The 21,692-nt window shown below is 42.0% G+C and overlaps 1 protein-coding gene across 5 annotated transcripts in view; it reads left to right on the top strand.

Moving 5' to 3' along the window:
• Positions 1 to 21,692, top strand: part of syt7a (synaptotagmin VIIa) — a 92,477-nt gene that overhangs the window by 59,279 nt on the left and 11,506 nt on the right. For all 5 annotated transcript variants that reach the window (XR_007481956.2, XR_007481955.2, XM_049722094.2 and 2 more), the window contains 6 exons: positions 1,971 to 2,108; positions 9,513 to 9,615; positions 10,389 to 10,656; positions 10,746 to 10,915; positions 11,047 to 11,161; positions 20,688 to 20,887. Coding sequence is in view for 3 of the 5 variants with exons in the window: in XM_049722094.2 (XP_049578051.1) it covers positions 1,971 to 2,108; positions 9,513 to 9,615; positions 10,389 to 10,656; positions 10,746 to 10,915; positions 11,047 to 11,161; positions 20,688 to 20,887 (994 nt within the window). In the remaining 2 variants the exon portion in view is untranslated. The remainder of the gene's footprint in view (positions 1 to 1,970; positions 2,109 to 9,512; positions 9,616 to 10,388; positions 10,657 to 10,745; positions 10,916 to 11,046; positions 11,162 to 20,687; positions 20,888 to 21,692) is intronic.

The raw sequence follows: 21,692 nt of genomic DNA, 5'->3' as shown, positions 1-21,692 counted from the left end.
TCCTTTACATCCAGAGTCTCCGTTGAAGTGTTTTGCGGAAATGTAAAGGTCTTTATCAACAAGTAATTGGGGACGAGTGAGCCATTAGCTATTTATTCAGTCAACTGTGCACACGCTGTACCAGTATATTGAATAGTGCACAGCAAATAGACAAATAGTTGTAAAAATTATTCCTGTGTGGAGTTTTTTTTTATTAATTAGGGTAATTAAAGACTTCAAAATGTTTGAATAATAATTTTTGTTTTTTTTGTGTTTTTCTGCCGTACGATTGTCTGGAAAGCAGCCTAGATGGACGGACTCATTGAAATAATTGTCCTACGCTAATGCAAAAACGCAACTTGTATTTTTTGGCAGCTAACGCAATCATTTAAGTTGGAACAACTTTAAAATATAAATTATTGACATTTATGGCAACATTTATGTTAGTTAGTTAAACTATCCAGCTTTTATAATCATTTAATCCTTTATAATCCTTTTCTGTTTTAGGTTTTTGAAGTTTGTTGGACAGTTTTAGGTTACCGCTTTCCCAAGTTTTTTTAAGTGAGCAATATGGGACATCTTTGTATAATAAATTAGGACCGGGGATGTGCCTTCTTCTGCTCGGATGACAGAAAAGGTGGGGAACTACAGATATATATGTGCAAGCTTAGATTATTAAACGGCTTAATCGTTTTGCAAGAAAAGCTCTGGATTGCATGTAAGAAAAGCCAAATTGTGAAGCAAAGGCGGATATATTTCTGCAGTATGACAGGACCATATTTTCTAAGCAGAGGGTACAGTAGTGCCATCAGCGGCTTAAGTTATAGAAGCATGGGTGTGTGACACACGGTGGCGGCGGCGGATGGTTAACACGAAGGGGATAGAGATGTGGGGGGATTTGGAGGCGGGCAGCCAAATAGTGAAATGCGAGGAGTGCAGTTTGGTGGCGGGCGAGAGAGCAGTGACCCAGAAAGCGGCAATACGCGGCGAGCACCTCTAGACGCTATGTCACTCAAATAGAAACAATTAGTCCAGATTCTTGTAATGAGGCTTAATTCAATCCTAACTCCGGCCAAAGTCAAAAGCAGCCATGTTGGGAGGAGGAGGAGGACGTGCACCTGTGTGGATTTTACTTTGAAAAGCATATCCATTTAACACGCATTTACGATTCATTAACAGTTTTTAATTAATTCATGTCTGTGTAAAGTTGATAATTCCCTGCCACAAAGGCACATTTCTTTTTAGGGTTTTGATACTTGGGTGATGTAAAAATGTGGTTTTACATAATTTATTCAATTTGAAGTTAACTTTGAACATGCTAACGCCCCTTCCCCATGTTTTTTCAAGGAGTTGGGTTCATAAAGTCGCCCGTTACTTAACCAGGAGTTGGCAAAAAGTTGCAAACATTTTCAAACAGTCTCAAATTGTTGCTAATTTTTGCAACAAATGAGCTAACATGTTTCACAAACGCTTTTAGCATTGCTAAAAGTCGCTAAATGTCATGCTAACAATTGAGGCGACCTCCTTGTTTTTGCTAGCAGTCAGTAAATTGGCGAATCCAACATTCACTACGTTCACAACCAGCCCAAGAAATTTTATCACTGTATCAAATTGAATTTTAATTTCCCCTCTAGTCCATGAAGGAAATTTTGTCATTCCGTCTCAGCAGAGATTTCCACCGAGTGCCATAATTATTAGCTTTTAATTTGGATTTTGTTTCGAGTTCATTAATATCCTTCCCTGGACAGTGTTAGTGTTCTCTAATGTTGCAAAGGGTTTTTTTTCCAATCTGAAGGCGACTTGTTTCTTCTTCTAAGTTCCTGAAATGTCCTAGCTGTCTGTCCTCACCTTAATTGACTTTTCTTCTCTTCCCCCCCAGCACGCGGGTCACATTTTCCTTGTACTCAATTTCTCACCACTTTGCATCTGTTCTCCTTTCTTGCCATCTGTGTGTCTGCCTCTTATCTGATTTTTGTTTTCCGGGGAGCCAGCGAAGGGAAGCTGGTGGTCCTGTCTTTGGCCATCGGTGTGGCCGAGCAAGATGACTTTGCCAATATCCCCGACCTGCAGGAAACCCAGCAGCAGCAGCCGGTCCCAGCGCCCAGTCAGGAGCCCCCTCTCGAGAAGAGGTACTCGATAATACGTGAAAATCAAAAGGATGGCAAATGAACAAAAGCAAAGAAGATATCAAAGAATGAGCTTAGAGAGGATATCCGCGGCAAGGTGGAGGATAGTAGTTTGTCTTATGATGAGTCCCAGCACTTAAATACTTTGCTGTAGGCCAGATAACAGCGCTGATATACACGGAAATATAAAAAATATGATGGTCACAACCACACGTGGGGAAAAAATGGCAAAGCACTTTGTATGTTGGCTGTAAAAGCCAAAATGGAGGATCACTTTCACACACATTCTAACCAATCAAATTAAACAGTGTTTTCTCATCGAGTGATCTTTTACTTTAACTCTAGCATGATAATCATCTGCTGACATTTTCCTCCATGTTGTCATTACCTTTTTGCTTGTCATTACACCCCCTCTAGTTATTGCATTTTCTTTGTATTTTCACGCTTTTATTATTCCACTCTGCTGTCTTTTTTTTTGTGTGCGTGTGTGTGCCTCATGCTCATTAGCTGCCTTCAATCACCCTCTGCTGTTCTGAGAGTCCCGTCTCTGTAGCTCCACCAAGGGCCCAGAGAGCCTTCTCATTATTCCACAACATGTTCGTCGCTTCCATAAATGTGCTGCTAAAAATAAACCCTTTCCTTGCCTGCCATCTTCCACACTCCAAGCCAAAACATTTCCACTCATCTATGCATTACACTCATCTTCTAAAAATAAATGCTTTTGGATTGTCCACCAGGTGGTAGAAGCAATTCTTGAGAAATGTTTTCTGCGGTGGTTTGTTTTGGTGAACCAAAACGCTCAAAATGGTCAGTTTGACAGTATTTGTAGCTTCTCGATAAAATTCGATAGTCTACTTGGCGTAAGTTGCGTGTTTGATTTCCCCCGCTGGCCTATTAATCGCCTTTTAACCTCACTTCTGATTCTGTGACAAATTGGAGACAACTTGGAGATAAACAATGTGACACGCGGCTTGAGACGCCGTCGTCGGGTGAACAAATTTGGATTATTCGTCACACCAATTATATCTCACTCGCAGGTGTTTCATCAGTGTTGAGACGCCGAAGACATGAAACTCCAGCGTTATTACAAGACCGAGCGGTTTTATCTTTTTATTTTTATTTTTTTTTGTACAGCTGTAGAACAACACGACAGTCGTCCGCTATCTAACAAAAGCACTCTCCGACTTTAATACAAACCATAAAAGTTTCCCGTGGCACATTTTTCCTCGAGGTTAATTCAAAACTGCAAATATGAAAGAGGTTTTTGTGGAAAAAATGCTTCTTTTATGCAAATCAAAACTCTAGTATGAAATCCAGAATTAGCCTTTTCTGCCATTTCCTACATATTTCGTTTCGGGGCTTCTTCAGTCATTGTGCTCACCTGGAAACCTTCTTTAATAGCTTGTGAAATCCACTAATAGGAGCAACAAAGGACAGACGCCGAAAAGCCTTCTTCACCTTGATTAACTGTGATTGAGTGCGTTTGGATTAACCCGAGGTTCATGTAATTTCGTGGAGATAGAAGAAAAAATGGGAAGGGATCTTGAGCTGCTATTTAAATGTCCCTCACCTGTGCTTTTAACTAATTTGGCTCAGGCTTCCTCTTATTTTTTTTGTCTATTGACAAATTACAAGCTGGTTTATAGTGAGTGATTTAGCCACATTTTAATTGGATGCTAAATACAGTTAGCGACGCTGACTTTCTGGGAGTTGATGATCCCCGCAGTGTTAGTGCTGACTCGGCAGATGTCCGACAATGATCGAATCAATCAAGCTTTTGGCATAGCGCTTATTATCGTCTGGAAGCTGCCTAGAGCTGAAGACACAACTGCACTCGCTTTCATTTTCACTTTTTTCCATCTCATAACAACCTGTGTATTGACATCAAACATGCGCCTGTCACATATCCTTACGCTCTAAATGGATACAAGTATTGAGACAAATAACATTGTCAACTCTGAAAGAACGGCCCAAAACTCAAACAAACACATTTGTGTGGAAATTTCATTTCCTGTAAATGTCCTCATGCTTTTGTCCATGGAGAGAAATGTAGGTAACCCGTTTGGCAATATGAGCAAACATTTTTTTGTCGGCATAAGTCAAACATCATGTGAGTACGACTTTGTCGAATAATCACTAAGCCTTCTACACACACTTTTCAATATCTGTTTTGATTTCAGAGCAATTTCATTTATTATTATCCAGAAAAAACACCGACTCTATAGTAAGCTAAACTTAAATTCAATATTGTACGTTAAAATTGCCAATTAATTGATATGTTTGATCTCATGATAGTGTATTTCCTGACACCTTTAACCTTGCCTAATGATTAAGAGCGCACGTATGTAAAAGCATCAAAGGGTCAAACATCCGCCTAATGGCCCTTCTTCCCCTTCAGCAGCACGCTAATGCTTAATTGTTACTTTGCTGGACTAGAAAGCTGAGAAAGGCCACGGCATTCATTGGGGACCTTGCGTATGATCAAAAATACGATAAAACCGTTGCGTTTACGAGATGGAGCTTGGGTTGACAAATAATTTTCTCCACGTGAAAACATGAGTTGAGTCGGACTGGAAAATATTCCATTGCGAGAGATTGGAACGGAGCATGCTGAGAGATTGATGTCGCGGGCATCCACAGGCCGTCGCTATTAGAAAGCTTAATTAGAACGTCAGAGTGGCTTGTTAATCCCTCATTGGTCCTTACTCATACAATTCTGTTGCGATTCACTGAACCTATACAGTAAAGGCTCCTCCCGTGTTGCTATAAAGAGAAGCTACATTCCCCAAGAGCTTTGAATGTAGATCTCTGCGTAAACAGCGAGTCGGGCGCCCAATGAAGACGGAGATTCGGGAGAGAGGAGGCGAGATGTATAGTTGTGCCGCATTAACATTCAATCCGCTTGCCTGTGGCCTTTCAATTATTCAAGCATGGAAGTTGCATCATTTTGTGTAAGCCAGCAGAGACGTTGCTTGTGTTACAATACATCTGGGAGATATTAATAGATATAGACGCAAATTTTTCGAGCCTGAAAGATGGTTGAGAGTGCCTGTTTAATGACAAGTGGGCTAGACCAATGTTTTTTATGTTTTATCCGATGGGCGCTATGCTTACTTACTATATGGACGTGAAGAGCAAAATCAAAGATAGATGGAGGTCATGACCTTTACCCGAAAACCACTCGAAACAATCTTTGCCTATAATAGAAATGTCATATATTGATTAGACCTCAAACCTTTTACACAAAATATCACCTAAAAAATGCAAGATCTAATGTAAACGCAACTAAAATATGTCTGCCATCTAGTGGTGATTGATGGCATTACAACTTATAACTATAGTCAATATTTGCTAATAGGCACCCGCACAGTTGCATATTTACAGATTTTTATTTCCTCAATATTTTTTTCCAATTTTCAAATTATTTTTCTTTCTTTCAATTTCTTCCGGGATTTTGGGGGTGGCAAAGTTTATCAAGGGTCCGCTCAAAGTGGGCCGTGGGCCGCCAGTTGCCCACCCCTGCACTAGATGGAGCTTTTTGAGCACCACTGGATTAGACATTACAATGCTGCCCTGACACGACTTGCCTCCTATCCCAGGAGCTCTTCAGGCCTAACTAATCAGCTCTCTCTCCAGGCATGCTGATTAAGTTGGCCCATGAATCTTCGTATCGCTGCGGTTGGCGTTCATATGTGTACATCACCTGGGAGTGCACATCTTCCTTCCAATTGAGCAATCGGAGGCTGTGCTGTGTGTTCTGTGCATGGGCCTGACAGCAGGTACAAGGCTTGGTACACATGTGCTCCTCAAATAAATGGACGGGAGACGCGCAATTAGGAGCTAAAATGGGATTCAACCGTATCCTGCCCCAGAACAGGTGGCTCATTTGCTTATGCCAGAGTCTTCCATTTCAATCTGTATTCAAAACATCTAGCGGCAGTTTAAGTGGACCTTTAAAACTGTTATGTTAATAATGTTAAAGAAATCCTTCAGTTGAGCTTAGAGACTAAAAATTACAGCCGCTGGGTTGATATTAATTGTCTTTACACAGTCTGATCATATTGGCCATGGCTAAAGGAGTAAACTCCACAACTGTGATTTGAAAAATTCCCCAAAAGCATTTAGACCTCGTTCTCTGTGAATGAGGCAGAGACACGGACGGTGAGGTTTAGTGCCTCCCGTGTTGCCTCTTGTCGAAATTGGATTTCAGCACACGTTGCTATTTAAGTCACGTTCCCAGCCTCTACACGCACGCAGCAATCAGTTAACAGTGAACGCATCCGAGGCCAGTTTTGATCTGGAGGGGCACTCAAGCAGCAGGATGACTGGCCCAACGTCGGTTCACGTGAGCCTTTCATCCCAGGGAGTTTCCACTGTGGCCGCAAACGCGCGACTGGGTTGGGGCAGCACCGAGATTGCAGAACGCCATGGCGTGTTGGTGTGTCTCGGGAGGGGCTGGGTTGGGCTTTGTTTCTCGCGTCTCTCTCCAGCCTTGAAGTGGAGTGTCGTTCCCCCTACTTCGAGCTGCTGGCCCTCGGTCAGGTAACCAAACAGGATAGTATCACAGGACGGTGAAACCCACAGTGGCCCCGCCCGCCTCCACGCGTGTTTGTGTGAACGTGTGTGTCCGCGAGGCGCTCACCCGTACCTGTCATATATCCTCAACTTTGTTCTCATTGTGTTTGCCTGTTTGCTGCCCCCCCCCCTTTTTAATACCTTTTTTAATACCCCTGCCCTCGTGCCCACCCCCAACACACACACCCTAAATCCCAATATGTATGATCTATGTTTCTAAAAGCCGTTGCTATGCCAACAGCCCACTTTCTGAGCTGCAGGGGAGTCTGATCTGAATCCGTCTCAACACTGCTGTCTACTGGCTACTATAGAATACTGCAGGCTTTAATTCTTCAAGATCCCATAGGGTTGCTGAAAAATGCTATATTACGTAAATTCCTAGATTTTAGGGGAGAGATTAGATAAAACCAAAGCCAAATCTTATCTGAAATCACGATACACTATAAGACCTGGCGGACAGCAATGTATTTCCTGCTACTAATGTGCTGTAGCAGCCACTTTGTTAAAAGAAGCAGGAGGACCACCTAAGGTGCTGCCGAGCAGAATGGTAGGAAAGCCAATGCCCAGGTTGCAGAAGTTTCTACCCGAGAATGCAATGACGCCTTGAGTGAAGCGTGAAGGCGAATGAATGAATAATTGAAGATGTTGACTCCCCCATCGTTACTTGGTAGGTGGGGGAGGAGGGAGATACCTTGCAAAGCATCACCTTCTGCTTTCAGAGCTCCTTTCATCTCAGTCTCCAATCGAGGTTTAGAACTTTTTTCCTCCGGCTTTTTAACTTGTTGCCTGCAGTTTAAAAAAAAAAAAAAAAAGTAAAGACCTTGAAAATGGAATCCCTGCAACTAATACAACTAACAGATTGATAACTGCCCCTCCCTTCTGAAATTGATTAAGACCCCCCCCCCCCCACCACCACCACCACCACCCCTCCTTCCGTTTGCTGGTTGAAGTGATTGTGATCATGTGCTTGTCCCGTTTGCTCGCTTTTTCTGTCTGTCTTTTTGTCAGTATATCCTCCCCCCCAGTTCTGTCCTTGTGTCTGCAAAACAACACTCAAATTTGGCGAAAGCGAACATTTTCAATTCAGGCAAAACTTGACAGATGCTGGCCAGACAGAAAGACTTTTGTTTCCTGCCTATCCAAGGCATTGCCCTCACTCTCCGAGTGACTCCTACTTGCATATGTCTTATATGCACATGTAGCCAATGCCAGTTTGTGCTTTGGCCCGCCCGCCTGCCCGCCTGCAGGCCGGCCGTTGTGATCCCAGTCGTCACTTTTAGAGTGTTGCTAAATGGTTGGCAAATCAGGCTAGATTCCAGTTGTTGTGACTTCATTTCAAGTAACACCCTCTTTTGTGACACTCTAAATGTGCATTTCTCCTTTTGAGTCTGTCTCCTTTGACATGCTTTCCTAAAATGTCATATTTTATTCCATGATTGTCATATTTCATATTTTCCTTTTCTGCTGATGAATGTGTTTTTTTTTTTTTTTTTTATCGCTCTCTCCCTTCAGCATGCGTGTTCCTTTGTCTACTGTAAGATTGTGAACTCCTTTATTTTATTTTGGTATCTTCTTCTTTAATACTGATCAGACTGACCAAACTAAGCCTCTCTTGTGTTTCCAGGCTTTCCTACCTACCTTCCTTCCTTCCTTCCTTCCTTCCTTCCTTCCTTCCTTCCTTCCTTCCTTCATCCCCTATCTCTTCTTGCAGCTCTCTTTTTTTTCCTAATGTGGTGTTTGTAAGAATCTGTTTTGTTTTTTGCTTTTTTGTGACCTCACTGTTCACGCTATTAATACTTGCTATCTTTTCTTGTACAGACAAAAAATGATTCTCTGCTTGCTTTTCTCTTTCTTACATCCCTTGTTGGACCTTCTACCTTATCTACAGTCTTTATGATTTCCATCAAGTTTATGTCTTCAACCTTCTGCATCCTCTCCTTTGATTTTTTTATGTTTTTTTCCATTTACTGCCGAACGGTTTTTCAGTGCTCTTTTCCAAAGTGTCACATTGTATTTGGTCAGGACATCTGGATATTTGTATTGTATGACATGTTTTCTTTAATTCCATATTTTAATTGTATGACCTTCTTTTGCTGTTGACATTGTGTACACCTTTGACTTTTCATGCTGTACCAACTCAGACGTGATTCCGCCTTTTCTACAATGCACATTGTACAGCTGTTGAGATTTATTCACATTTAAACATCAGCTCTTCCATGTCAGATCTATTTTTTTCCCTTCCTTTTATTTTAGAATTAAGATTTTGTTTCTGATTACACAGACTCGACACACACAACACAAAACTGTCCACTGTCTCGTTAAATGTCTTGTCTTCTACATGTTGCTGTACATGTTTGTCTCGTTGATTATACGTGTCAATTATCTGTGGGTGTCTTGTCCACATTCTACCAGGGAACTTAATGGTTGGCTACAGAATTGGTTTCAATTAATACAAATTTAGTGGTTTATTTTTGTTCACTTGCTGGAGGTTACTTTCTTGTCGGAGGTATGGATGTTTGCCATGCTGGACATATTGTCCAGTCATTTCAGATTCCAAGTTCCATCAAATGCAACTCCACACATCAAACAAACGTCCTCCCTCCGAGCACCCGTTGTTAATCTGTGGACTTTTTTTTTTGGCAGATCTGATTTGACTGCTTTCAAAGAAAGCACAATCACCTTTTGAAGTGTCATCTATCCCCCAAAACAAATTTGGACTCAATTGTGATAGATAGTTTTCATGTGCCAAACAGGTGGAGGTTGGACTCAGACAGACATTCTGTCTTTTTCTGGAGATGAGTTTGTGTGCTCAATGTGTGTTTGTGCTTCCAGGGGCAACAAGCCAGCTAACAGTCCCAAAGGCCAACCTCCTGATGGCGATGGCCACTCCTCCGTGACCGACCTGGCTAATTCCCTCACTGGAGACATGGTGATGGTAAGACAACGGACACAAATGTTTTGGCAGCGCATTGCTATGCCATGTGAGGTGTGTCAGAAAAGTTCCAGGACTGCTTATGTGAAAGATACATTTCAAAGCCAAACCACAAGGGACAGTGAGTTTTAGTATAATATCTCATGTCTGTGTCACAGTGACAACGCGCCTGCCTGACAATGGCCTGAGCATCTGACAGTTCCCTACTTACCCAACCTGGCTTTATAATATATGTTTTGCTTCTCAAGGGCGTTATCAAAGGAAACCATTTTGTCATCAAGATGTGGCCATGATGTTTCTGAAAGAATCCCTTCAAGAGTCCGTTAAGAGAAAAAAAGTGCCATTGAATCCAGGGGCCTATGCTTCAAATATGAAATCTATTTTTTTTCCTGACACCATTATTGAAACGTTTTTGACACACCAACTATTACACTTTGATCAAATAACAAACTCATAAGAGATTTTCCTGAACAAGATTCAGGTTATTATAACTTCTTCAGAAGATTGAAATTTAAAGTTCTGTTGCACCGTGCTGCTCCAGTTCAGGGATTGTCCACCGGTGGGCCGCGGCCCTCTAGTGGTCAGTGGCGGTGTTGCAGGTGGTCCGTGAAACTGAAAATGGACAATAATTTTAACATTTTAAAAAAATAAAATTTATTTATTATTTAGACTTGATTTATTTTCCAGCTAATTTTGTGAATTATTTACCTGTTGTTTACAAATCAGGAAATGCAATGTGCTGGTTTGAAATTTGAAAGCACTTGTGGTCCTTACAGCTGTCTCCAGGTTCAGAAGATGATGACGGCGAGGGTCCAATCAGTGAGAAGCTTGGTCGGATCCAGTTCAGTATAGGCTACAGCTTCCAGAACACAACCCTTACTGTCAAAGTTCTCAGGGGCCAGGAGCTTCCGGCCAAGGACTTCTCTGGTACTTCAGATCCCTTTGTCAAAATCTACTTGCTGCCTGATAAGAAGCACAAACTGGAGACCAAGGTCAAGAGAAAGAACCTCAATCCCCACTGGAATGAAACCTTCCTGTTTGAAGGTGTTTCCTTAACACTTAACGCATGCTTTCATTTCAATGATAAAATATTTGCCCGATTAAAAATTAATCTTCTTCCACCTCTGTGTTAGGTTTCCCCTATGAGAAGGTGAGAGAGCGCACACTTTACCTTCAGGTGTTGGACTACGACCGCTTCAGCAGGAATGACCCCATCGGAGAGGTCTCCATCCCACTCAACAAGGTGGAATTGGGTCAGATCAAAACCTTCTGGAAGGAGCTCAAACCCTGCAGTGACGGCAGTGTAAGAGAGCCCGATGATTCCATTCCAAAGTTTAAACAGCATTTTTTTTTCCTCTTCTTCAACCGACTCAATTTGATATTATTTGATGATTCATGACGAGCACGATTTTTGTTTGTGTGTGTGTTCCTCAGGGGAGACGAGGGGACTTGCTGGTGTCTCTCTGCTATAATCCCACTGCCAACACCATCACTGTGAACATCATCAAAGCCCGTAATCTCAAAGCCATGGATATCGGAGGCACCTCAGGTAGACTTTGCGTAGTATTTTCTCTTTCTCTCTAACCCTTGCTCAGCAGCCATGAGACCTTGGAGCGACTTTGGATTGTATGACGTCGAACAACGCCTGCTCAATATTTATATATTCAATGCCCTGCTCCGTTCCGAGGACGCCTATCGCCTGGTTCCCGATCAGGGTCACGCCGTATATAGCTGTGTAGCAAGGTGACATTATACTGACAGGGAAGGGTCCTGCTGTCAAATTAGAATCCACAATTCCCTAAAAAAAAAAAAAAAAAAAAAAACACCATTCATCACAGTCTGCCAATGCACACAGCTTCTCAATAAGATGCAGTCATGTTATTGGTTCTTTACAGAGGATAAAGAATATATGCCTATTCATTTCTATTATATTTTGACATTTTTTGTGTTCAAATACCCATCATTTAAGAAAATGATGATGCCACAACACCAATGTATTTGTCTGACAGTAAGAATCACATCAACGTAATTGGAACAAACACATTTTTGTGCACATATTAGCTTTCTTTTTTTGTTAAAAGTCAAGTCTTCAACCCTTCACAGAATCACAGTCTCTTTAGTTGATTCTTTTGCTGTAAAGTGAACGAAGTAATTGTACTTCCCCCCCATAATTATCTGCAAATGCATGACTTTAGGAGTGCATGGTGCTATTATGCCCCGTGCGGGTTATGGCCATTATAGAACGACAGTCTGATAAGGCGGCACAGTAAGTGCTTTGAAGCGACGTTGTGGTATAATTTTCGCACGCGCACGCGTGCACACACACAGACTGCTGCATTTTTTTTATTTTATTTTGTTTTTACAAAATGATGATAATGATTCCAAATGAGTGAAAAAAAATACATTAGAAAATTAGTGTACCGTACTTTCCGGACTATAAGTCGCTCCGGAGTATAAGTCGCACCAGCCATAAAATGCCCCAAAAAGTGAAAAAAAAACATATATAAGTCGCTCCGGAGTATAAGTCGCATTTTGGGGGGCAATTTATTCAACAAAATCCCACACCAAAAACAGTCATGAACGAGCAACAACAGGCTAAATGATAGCAACAACAGGCTAAATGATAGGTATGCTAACGTGACAAACACAAACAAAGAGCTGAGAACGGGCCTGATGTAACATATAGAGTGATTAAGGACAACTATTACATGAATAACATGTTTATAAAACCATCGGTGTCACTCCAATTCATTAAATCCATCGGTCGTTCGATACGATAGCAACAGGCTAAACGATAGGTATGCTAACGTGACAAACACAAACGAGGAGCTGAGAACGGGCCTGACGTAACATATAGAGTGATTTAGGACAACTATTACATAAATAACATGTTTATAAAACCATCGGTGTCACTCCAATTCATTAAATCCATCGATCGTTCGATACGATAGCAACAGGCTAAACGATAGGTATGCTAACGTGACAAACACAAACGAAGAGCTGAGAATGGGCCTGACGTAACATATAGAGTTATTAAAGAAAACGATTACATGAATAACACGTTTATAAAATCATCAGTGTCACTCCAATTCAATAAATCCATCGATCGTTCTTTGTCAACAATGGGTGCGCGCGGCTGAGGGCGCTTGCGCTTCAAAATATTCCACAGGCTCATATAACGATAGATAAACTATATTTCAAATAACTATAATATAAGAAATAATATTATCAAACCATCCGTGCACTTTAAATCCATTAAATCCATCGATCAAATTCCTCGTCCTTTGTCAACATCGCTGCGGGTGCGCCCTGACGTCAGCCTCGTCTTTATTCCACAGATCTAGTATATAACTACATTGTAGCGTTAACAAAGTACAAGGATAGACGTGGGATTGGTAAACGGCTCTTTATTCAACAAAACAAACTTCCAAGCGTGTGGCGGCGTGGACTTCCAGACACGAGAGCTCCATGGCATAGGACCGGGCGTGCGTAATGGCCATGTCCGAGCCCCATGCAACGTTGCTACAGCAACGCAGACAGCCACTCGGCCGAGCGCCGGCCCCCGACTGAATAGAGTAGGACCGGGCGTGCGTAAAAGCCATAATAGCTTTTAAAAGCTGAAGGCCCTGCAGCGCATAGTGAATACGGCTGGTAAGATTATTGGTGCTTCGCTCCCCTCCCTGAAGGACATTTACACCTCCCATCTCGCCCGCAAGGCAACCTCGATTGCCAGAGATGTGAGTCACCCGCCTCACTCTTTGTTTGACCTTCTGCCCTCTGGGAAGAGATACAGGAGCCTGCGCTCCCGCACCACCAGACTTGCCAACAGCTTCTTTCTCCAGGCTGTTAGGGCCCTGAACTCGCTACCCCCTTCTGTGTAGCGTGTGGCACTGTTGCGCTATTTTCGGGAATTTCTGCTGTACGCGCACTTGCTCCTTTTTTTTCTGCTCCTCTTATTTATTTATTTATTGTTGTGTTATTTATTCATTATTTATTCAGCACGCTTTTGTTATACTTGTTTACTTGTTTGTCTGTTGTGAGCCATGTCTTGTCACCGTGGGATAGGGGGGAACGAAATTTCGGTTTCTTTGTGTGTCTTTGGCATGTGGAGAAATTGACAATAAAGCTGACTTTGACTTTTTAAAAAGTTTTTCAAACCTTCTATGTCACTCCAAATCCTTAATTCCTTCAAACTCTTTGTCCTTCGTGTCACTTAGAAATGATCACCGCTAATGATGCCGGTAGTCCTTACGTGGGTACGTTTGTCCTTTATGTAAACAACCGCCGTGCCGCGCCGTACCACTGACGTCACTTGAAATAGTAATCCCTTGGTACATCACGGTTGTCCAAACTTTCTTTCTGCTGCTCGATTACTGTTTTCAGCTGCATATTTTACAACTTAAAGTTTGTAACCTGCAAAATATGAGTTTCTTTTTAGTGCCATTTTTCTTAAGCCCACCCAGTTGATGAGTCACGGCCAACGGTGAAATTTAGAGCGCCCTCATCCAGTTTTGTCTGAAAATATAATTTTTTTCAGATGTAGTTTTTTGTTTTGTTTATTTGGTTGTTTTATCAAAGTCAAAGTCTGCTTTATCGTCGATTTTTTTTTTTCATATACCAAGACACACAAAGAGATTGAAATTACGTTCCCACTATCCCTCGGTGAGATAGTACACATATGCATACAAGCAACACAAAAAAAACCAAGAAGGCACAAACAATGAATAAATAAGAGTGTTGAATAAATGATAAATAAACAAATAATAATAAATAATAATAATAAATATAAGAGGAGCAAAAATGGAGCAAGTGTACCGTATTTGCCGGTGTACAGGTCGACTCGGTGTATAAGTCGACCCCCTAAAATTCGACGGAAATTTACGATTTTATGATATATCCTTTGTATAAGTCGAGCTCAATTGTTGCATTATATTAAACTTCAAAATTCAATATGCGAAATTTATTGACGAAATGTGTTCAAATTCCGGGAGGCCGTGCGCATGCGGCTATTTATAAGCACCGCGGAGGAGATCGCGGCCGGCGAGCTCGCGCACGCCGCCCGGCACCAACGGGAGGCCGGAAATAGCTCCAAGCCGAGCGGATCGGCACTTTATCAAAGTCAAAGTCAAAGTCAGCTTTATTGTCAATTTCTCCACATGCCAAAGACACACAAAGAAACCGAAATTTCGTTCCCCCCTATCCCACGGTGACAAGACATGGCTCACAACAGACAAACAAGTAAACAAGTATAACAAAAGTGTGCTGAATAAATAATGAATAAATAACACAACAATAAATAAATAAATAAATAAGAGGAGCAGGAAAAAAAAGGAGCAAGTGCGCGTACAGCAGACATTCCCGCGGAGGAGATCGCGGCGCCTCATTCGACTTCCAGCGGCCGGTGAGCTCGCGCACCCGCCCGGCACATCCGGGAGGTCGTGCGCACGCGCCAAGTGGCCGAAAATAGCCCCCGCCGAGCGGATCGGCTGTTTATAAGCACCGCGGAGGAGATCGCGGCACCTCATTCGACTTCCAGCGGCCGGCGAGCTCGCGCACCCGCCCGGCACATCCGGGAGGCCGTGCGCACGCGCCAATTGGCCGAAAATAGCCCCCGCCGAGCGGATCGGCTGTTTATAAGCACCGCGGAGGAGATCGCGGCGCCTCATTCGACTTCCAGCGGCCGGCGAGCTCGCGCACCCGCCCGGCACATCCGGGAGGCCGTGCGCACGCGCCAAGTGGCCGAAAATAGCCCCCGCCGAGCGGATCGGCTGTTTATAAGCACCGCGGAGGACATCGCGGCGCCTCATTCGACTTCCAGCGGGCCGTGCGCGAGTGCGCACGCCGCCCGGTTCAAATTTTCTAAGTGCAACGCACAATGAGATGCATGAGAAACGGCCTTGGTTACCATCACATTTGAAGCGATGAATACGAAGTTAAATTTTATGACTCGGTGTATAAGTCGAGGTCGATTTTTTTCGATCGATTTTGGATCGAAAAAGGTCGACCAATACACCGGCAAATACGGTACATACATCAGACAGTGGACTTTGATATGGTAAAGTGTTAATTGCTTTATTTGATGTTTTCTCTATTTTTTATGTTTTGAATATGTTCAAGATAAAGATATACATAAAAGCATGCGAAGTGATCAACTATACTAAAAATAACATGGGAAGTGGTCAACTATACTTGTAAGTAAGTGACGTCTTAATGATCAAGTGAAAATTTGTGAAAAAAACATATATAAGTCGCTCCTGAGTATAAGTCGACCCCCCAAAACTATGAAAAAAAAACGCGACTTATAGTCCGGAAATTATGGTATTTGTTTTTCATAAAAGCATCAGTATGGATGCTCAGCCCTTGCTTATTGATTTCTTTGTTTTGGCTGTGAGCTCAAACTATAAATCCCCATCATTGCAATTAAGAGAATCACAAAAAAAAAAAACATTGTGGGCATTTTGATGATAGCTTACCTGATTGATTGATTGATTGATTGATATCTTTATTTCGAACATCCAAAACAAAAAAGAAAAAACAAAACAAATCACACTCTAAAGTGCCACATATAAGTCCATACAACAAACAAACAAAATATAAACCAACAAACAGAAAAAAATACATAAATAAATAATAATTATAATACATACCGTATTTGCCGGTGTATTGGTCGACCTTTTTCGATCCAAAATCGACCGAAAAAAATCGACCTCGACTTATACACCGAGTCATAAAATTTAACTTCGTATTCATCGCTTCAAATGTGACGGTAACCAAGGCCGTTTCTCATGCATCTCATTGTGCGTGGGTGTGCGTCCGTCAGGCTCATCAAACAGCGAGAAACTGAATCATTATAAAGCGTTCGTCGCATTAACACGCATCCTCAGCAACAATTTCAAATATTCTCACCTCAATAACGGACATCGAAAGCCAGGCAGCGAAGATGACTGCTAGGGGGAAGTACTGGGTATTGAGCGAATGTGCGAGTCATCGCGCGTCAAGCAACGACAATAACTACCAGTACGTAAACATTCAATCGCCATGTCTAAATGAATGTCGTTGGCACTTAGAAAATATTCGCCAAACTTGGCCAGACTTCCAGGGGAAGAGGCCGAATTTTCACCTGTTCTGGCCGACCGGAGGAACCAGCCGAGGCGGACACTTTACGGCGGTTGAGTCGTTGGCACTTAGAAAATATTCGCCAAACTTGGCCGGACTTCCAGGGTAAGAGGCCGAATTTTCACTTGTGGTGGCCGACACGGGGAACCAGCCGAGGCGGACACTTTACGGCGGTTGAGTCGTTCGCACTTTGAAAATATTTGCCAAACTTGGCCAGACTTACAGGGGAAGAGGCCGAATTTTCAATTGTGGTGGCCGACATGGGGAACCAGCCGAGGCGGACACTTTACGGCGGTTGAGTCGTTGGCACTTAGAAAATATTCGCCAAACTTGGCCGGACTTCCAGGGGAAGAGGCCGAATTTTCACTTGTTCTGGCCGACATGGGGAACCAGCCGAGGCGGACTCTTTATGGCGCAAGAGCCGTTGGCACTTAGAAAATTTGTACCGGGCGGCGTGCGCGAGTGCGCGGCCCGCTGGAAGTCGAATGAGGCTCCGCGATTTCATCCGCGGTGCTTATAAAGTGCCGATCCGCCGGCCGGAGCTATTTTCGGCCACCCGGCGCGTGCGCACGACCTCCCGGCTGTGCCGGGCGGCGTGCGCGAGCTCGCCGGCTGCTGGAAGTCGAATGAGGCTCCGCGATCTCCTCCGCGGTGCTTATAAACAGCCGATCCGCTGTGTGGGAGCTATTCCCGGCCACTTGGCGCATGCGCACGGCCTCCCGGATGTGCCGGGCGGCGTGCGCGAGCTCGCCGGCTGCTGGAAGTCGAATGAGGCTCTGCGATCTCCTCCGCGGTGCTTATAAAGAGCCGATCCGCTCGGCGGGAGCTATTTCCGGCCACTTGGCGCGTGTGCACGGCCTCCCGGTGGTGCCGGGCGGCGTGCGCGAGTGCGCTGGCCGCTGGAAGTCGAATGAGGCTCCGCGATCTCCTCCGCGGTGCTTATAAAGTGCCGATCCGCTCGGCTTGGAGCTATTTCCGGCCTCCTGGTGGTGCCGGGCGGCGTGCGCGAGCTCGCCAGCCGCTGGAAGTCGAATGAGGCTCCACGATCTCCTCTGCGGTGCTTATAAACAGCCGATCCGCTCGGCTGGAGCTATTTCCGGCCACTGCGCATACGCCCGGCCTCCCGGAATTTGAACACATTTCGTCAATAAATTTCGCATATTTCTGATTGAATTTTGAAGTTTAATATAATGCAACAATTGAACTCGACTTATACAAAGGATATATCATAAAATCGTAAATTTCCGTCGAATTTTAGGGGGTCGACTTATACACCGAGTCGACTTATACACCGGCAAATACGGTAAGTAAATAAATCAATAAAGAATGCTCGAAAAGGAGTAGGAAGAAGCATAGCTTTTTAGATTCCTACCCCTTTCTCACTTTATCCATTAAACCAGTGATTCAACATATACTGTAATTCTACAACAGAACACAAGTAGATACACTTTCACACTTATTTTTCTGTTTCATTTTAACTTGTGTGTAGCCCTTTGGCACTTTTAGCCTTTGTACCCGCTAAACAACATATTTTTGTACATTCTTTTAAACTGGTGGATATTTGGACTTTGCTTGAGTTCCTCACTTAGATTGTTCCATAGTTTGACCCCAGTTATAGTGATGCAGAAACTTTTTAAGGTTGTTCTTATGTTTAAGATTTTGAAGTTGTGATTCCCCCTTAACTTATAACCTCCCTCCCGATTCCTAAATAAGTTTTGGATATTTTCTGGTAGTTGTTTTGCTTTTGCCCTATACATGATGACTGCTGTTTGGTAAGATACTATGTCAGTGAATTTCAATAGTTTGGATTGTATGAAAAGTGGATTTGTGTGTTCCAAGTAGTTGACTTTATGAATAGTCCTTATTGCTCTTTTCTGCAGAATGATAAGTGGCTGTAGTGAAGTTTTATAAGTATTCCCCCAAACCTCAGCACAGTAATGCAAATAGGGCAAGACAAGAGAACAATAAAGTGTACGAAGTGAATGATAATCCAGTAATTCTTTTGCTTTGTATATGACTGCCATGCTTCTTGAAATTTTAGACTTTACGTTTTTGATGTGTGGCTTCCAACTCAGCCTGTCATCTATTATAACCCCAAGAAATTTGTTTTCCCGCACTATTTCAATTTCAGTCCCATCTATTTCTATTCGTATCTTTATGTTCGCTTTGCCAAATACCATAAAATTGGTCTTACTTACATTTAATGCTAATTTGTTGCAGTCGAACCACATTTTTATTTTTTTCATTTCCTCATTCAACACTGATTCCACTTGTTGGATGTTATCACCTGAACAAAAGATATTTGTATCATCTGCAAAATTGATGAGTTTTAGTTCTTTAGAGACTTTGCACATGTCATTTATATACAAAATAAATAATTTAGGGCCTAAAACTGACCCTTGTGGAACACCACCAAATGTCCAGAGCAGTGATTACCCAACTTTACATACTGTTGCCGTTCTCGCAGATAATCCTTTATCCAGTCTAATACAATTCCCCTTATCCCATATTTTTCTAATTTATTGAATAGTATATTATGATTAATTGTGTCAAAAGCTTTTTTGAGGTCAATGAAAACTCCCACTGCATGTCGTTTGTTATCTATTGCATCTGTGATTTCAAAGTCAAAGTCAAAGTCTCCTTTATTGTCAATTCCTCCGCATGTCAAGACACACAAAGAGATCGAAATTACGTTTCTCACTATCCCAGGGTGACAAGACAGAGTTCACAACGCACATACAAGTAAACAACACAGGAAAAATAACATAAGAAGTCAACATCAATGAACAATTGATTCCATTAATGCCTGTGCTGTTGATCTGTTTACTCTAAAACCATATTGGTTCTCTGCAAATAATTTATGTTTTTCCAAAAATCCATCCATTCTACTGTTAAAAAGCTTTTCTAATATTTTTGAGAGTTGTGGCAATATTGAGATAGGGCTGTAGTTTGTAAAAATGTGTTTGCTCCCAGTTTTATAAAGAGGAATGACCTTAGCAATTTTCATCTTCTTTGGGAATGTACCAGTTAAAAATGACAAGTTACAGATGTACACAAGTGGCTTTGAAATCCCCTCAATGATTTGTTTAACTAACATCATATCAATCCCATTGCAGTCGGTAGATGTTTTATTTTTGCATTGCTTTACAATGTTAATGATTTCATTTTCATCAACTGCCTTCAAAAACATTGAGTGAGGATTCCTTTCTATTAATTTATCTCTGTTGCCTACATCTGGCGCTGGAATCGGTATGTTTTTTGCTATTTGAGGCCCAACATTTACAAAGAACTGATTAAAACTGGTTGCTACTTCTTCCATATTATAATTTTCAGTATCATTTATAACAAAATATTTTGGTAATTTGTGTTGTTCGGTACCTTCTCTAATAATGTGGTTTAGGAGAGTCCATATCCCCTTAATATTATTTTTGTTATCCTCTAATTTATGCTTATAATATTCTTTCTTACTTAATCTTATAATATTGGTTAATTTATTCTTATATCTCTTATATTTATCTTCAGCGCCTTCTGTTCTCTGTTTTATGAAATTCCTATAGAGTAAATTTTTCTTTTTACAGGCATTTCTTAAGCCTTTCATCAACCATGGACTGTTCTTATATCTAGTTTTTTTATTATATTCCTTGATTGGACAATGTTTATTATATAATGAAGTGAATATAGTCATCAATTTATGGTATGCATTATTTACATCTTTTTCTTTATATATTGCATCCCAGTTCTGTTCCATTAATTCATGTTTTAGAGTAGCAATTGTCTCATCTGTCCTAATTCTTCTTTGTTGTTTATACACCCCAATTTCAGATTTGAAGTTATTGTCATATACTGTGAACACTGGAAGGTGGTCAGTAATATCAGTAATTAATAACCCGCTTGTTGTCCTGTTTTCTATTATATTGGTGAATATGTTATCTATCTGCGTTATGACTTCCACATTGCAGATCCCTACGTGAAGGTGTGGCTGATGCACAAAGACAGACGCGTGGAAAAGAAAAAGACAGTTACAATGAAACGCTGTCTCAATCCCGTCTTCAACGAGTCCTTCCCCTTCGACGTTCCCGCCCACGTGTTGAGGGAGACCACCATCATCATCACTGTCATGGACAAGGACAGACTCAGCCGCAATGATGTTATCGGCAAGGTAAAGTCTAGCGTCAAGGCTTTTGTTGTCGTCGCCCTTTATTACGACAGGAACGTCTCCTTCAGATTTTCACCTCAGGTTAGACGCCAATGTAAATACTTCCAAAGTTTTGGAGTGATGATACAATCCCTCATGAATATTTACAATCCACACATAAGCATACAGATAAATATCATCAGTCATCTTCAGAGTCACTTGATTGAAATAATACTTTATTTAATGCCACAACACGGCTTGCCCTATACGTCATCTTAGTGATTGACTTTTCTGGGGCACCTGACGCTTGTAGCCATTTAACATTGTGTTGCATTTGTATACAGCACTGTAAAAATATTCCGGTTTCTGCAATATGTAGTAAAAATCGAGTCAGAGAAGGAACGGTTAACGTAGTTAATTAGTTGAACTCGAGCTGACTATAGGTGAGAACCTCTGCCTACTCCAGCCTGCAAAGAGAGTATAAAAGATGTATTATTCCAAACTTATGACTTTCACATTTGCAGAGTGACATAAAAGGGTGAAAAATAGCCGTAACTACATTTCACATCCTTTCCATATAGAAAGGCTTTTTCGCAGAAAGCTGCTGGCATAAATTTCGAGCGCAACCACAGTAGAACAGCTCTTTGCTGACAGTCAAGTACAGTATCACATTAGCATGAATATAAATAAATAAACAAACTCGGCTATTGTGCATTCTCTGAGAGTGCCTTTTCGCATCAAGGTTTTTGTTCTTGTCTTGGTTTTTGTGCAGCAGGCGTAAAGTCCCTGTCAGGATTGAATAATGGTTCTAATTGCTGACTTTACTGAT

This window comes from Syngnathus scovelli, chromosome 6, assembly GCF_024217435.2.
Source record: "Syngnathus scovelli strain Florida chromosome 6, RoL_Ssco_1.2, whole genome shotgun sequence".
In the NCBI taxonomy this organism is placed as follows: Eukaryota; Metazoa; Chordata; class Actinopteri; order Syngnathiformes; family Syngnathidae; genus Syngnathus; species Syngnathus scovelli.
Note: the sequence above shows the minus strand (reverse complement) of the source record. Positions and strands in the feature narration are given on the sequence as shown.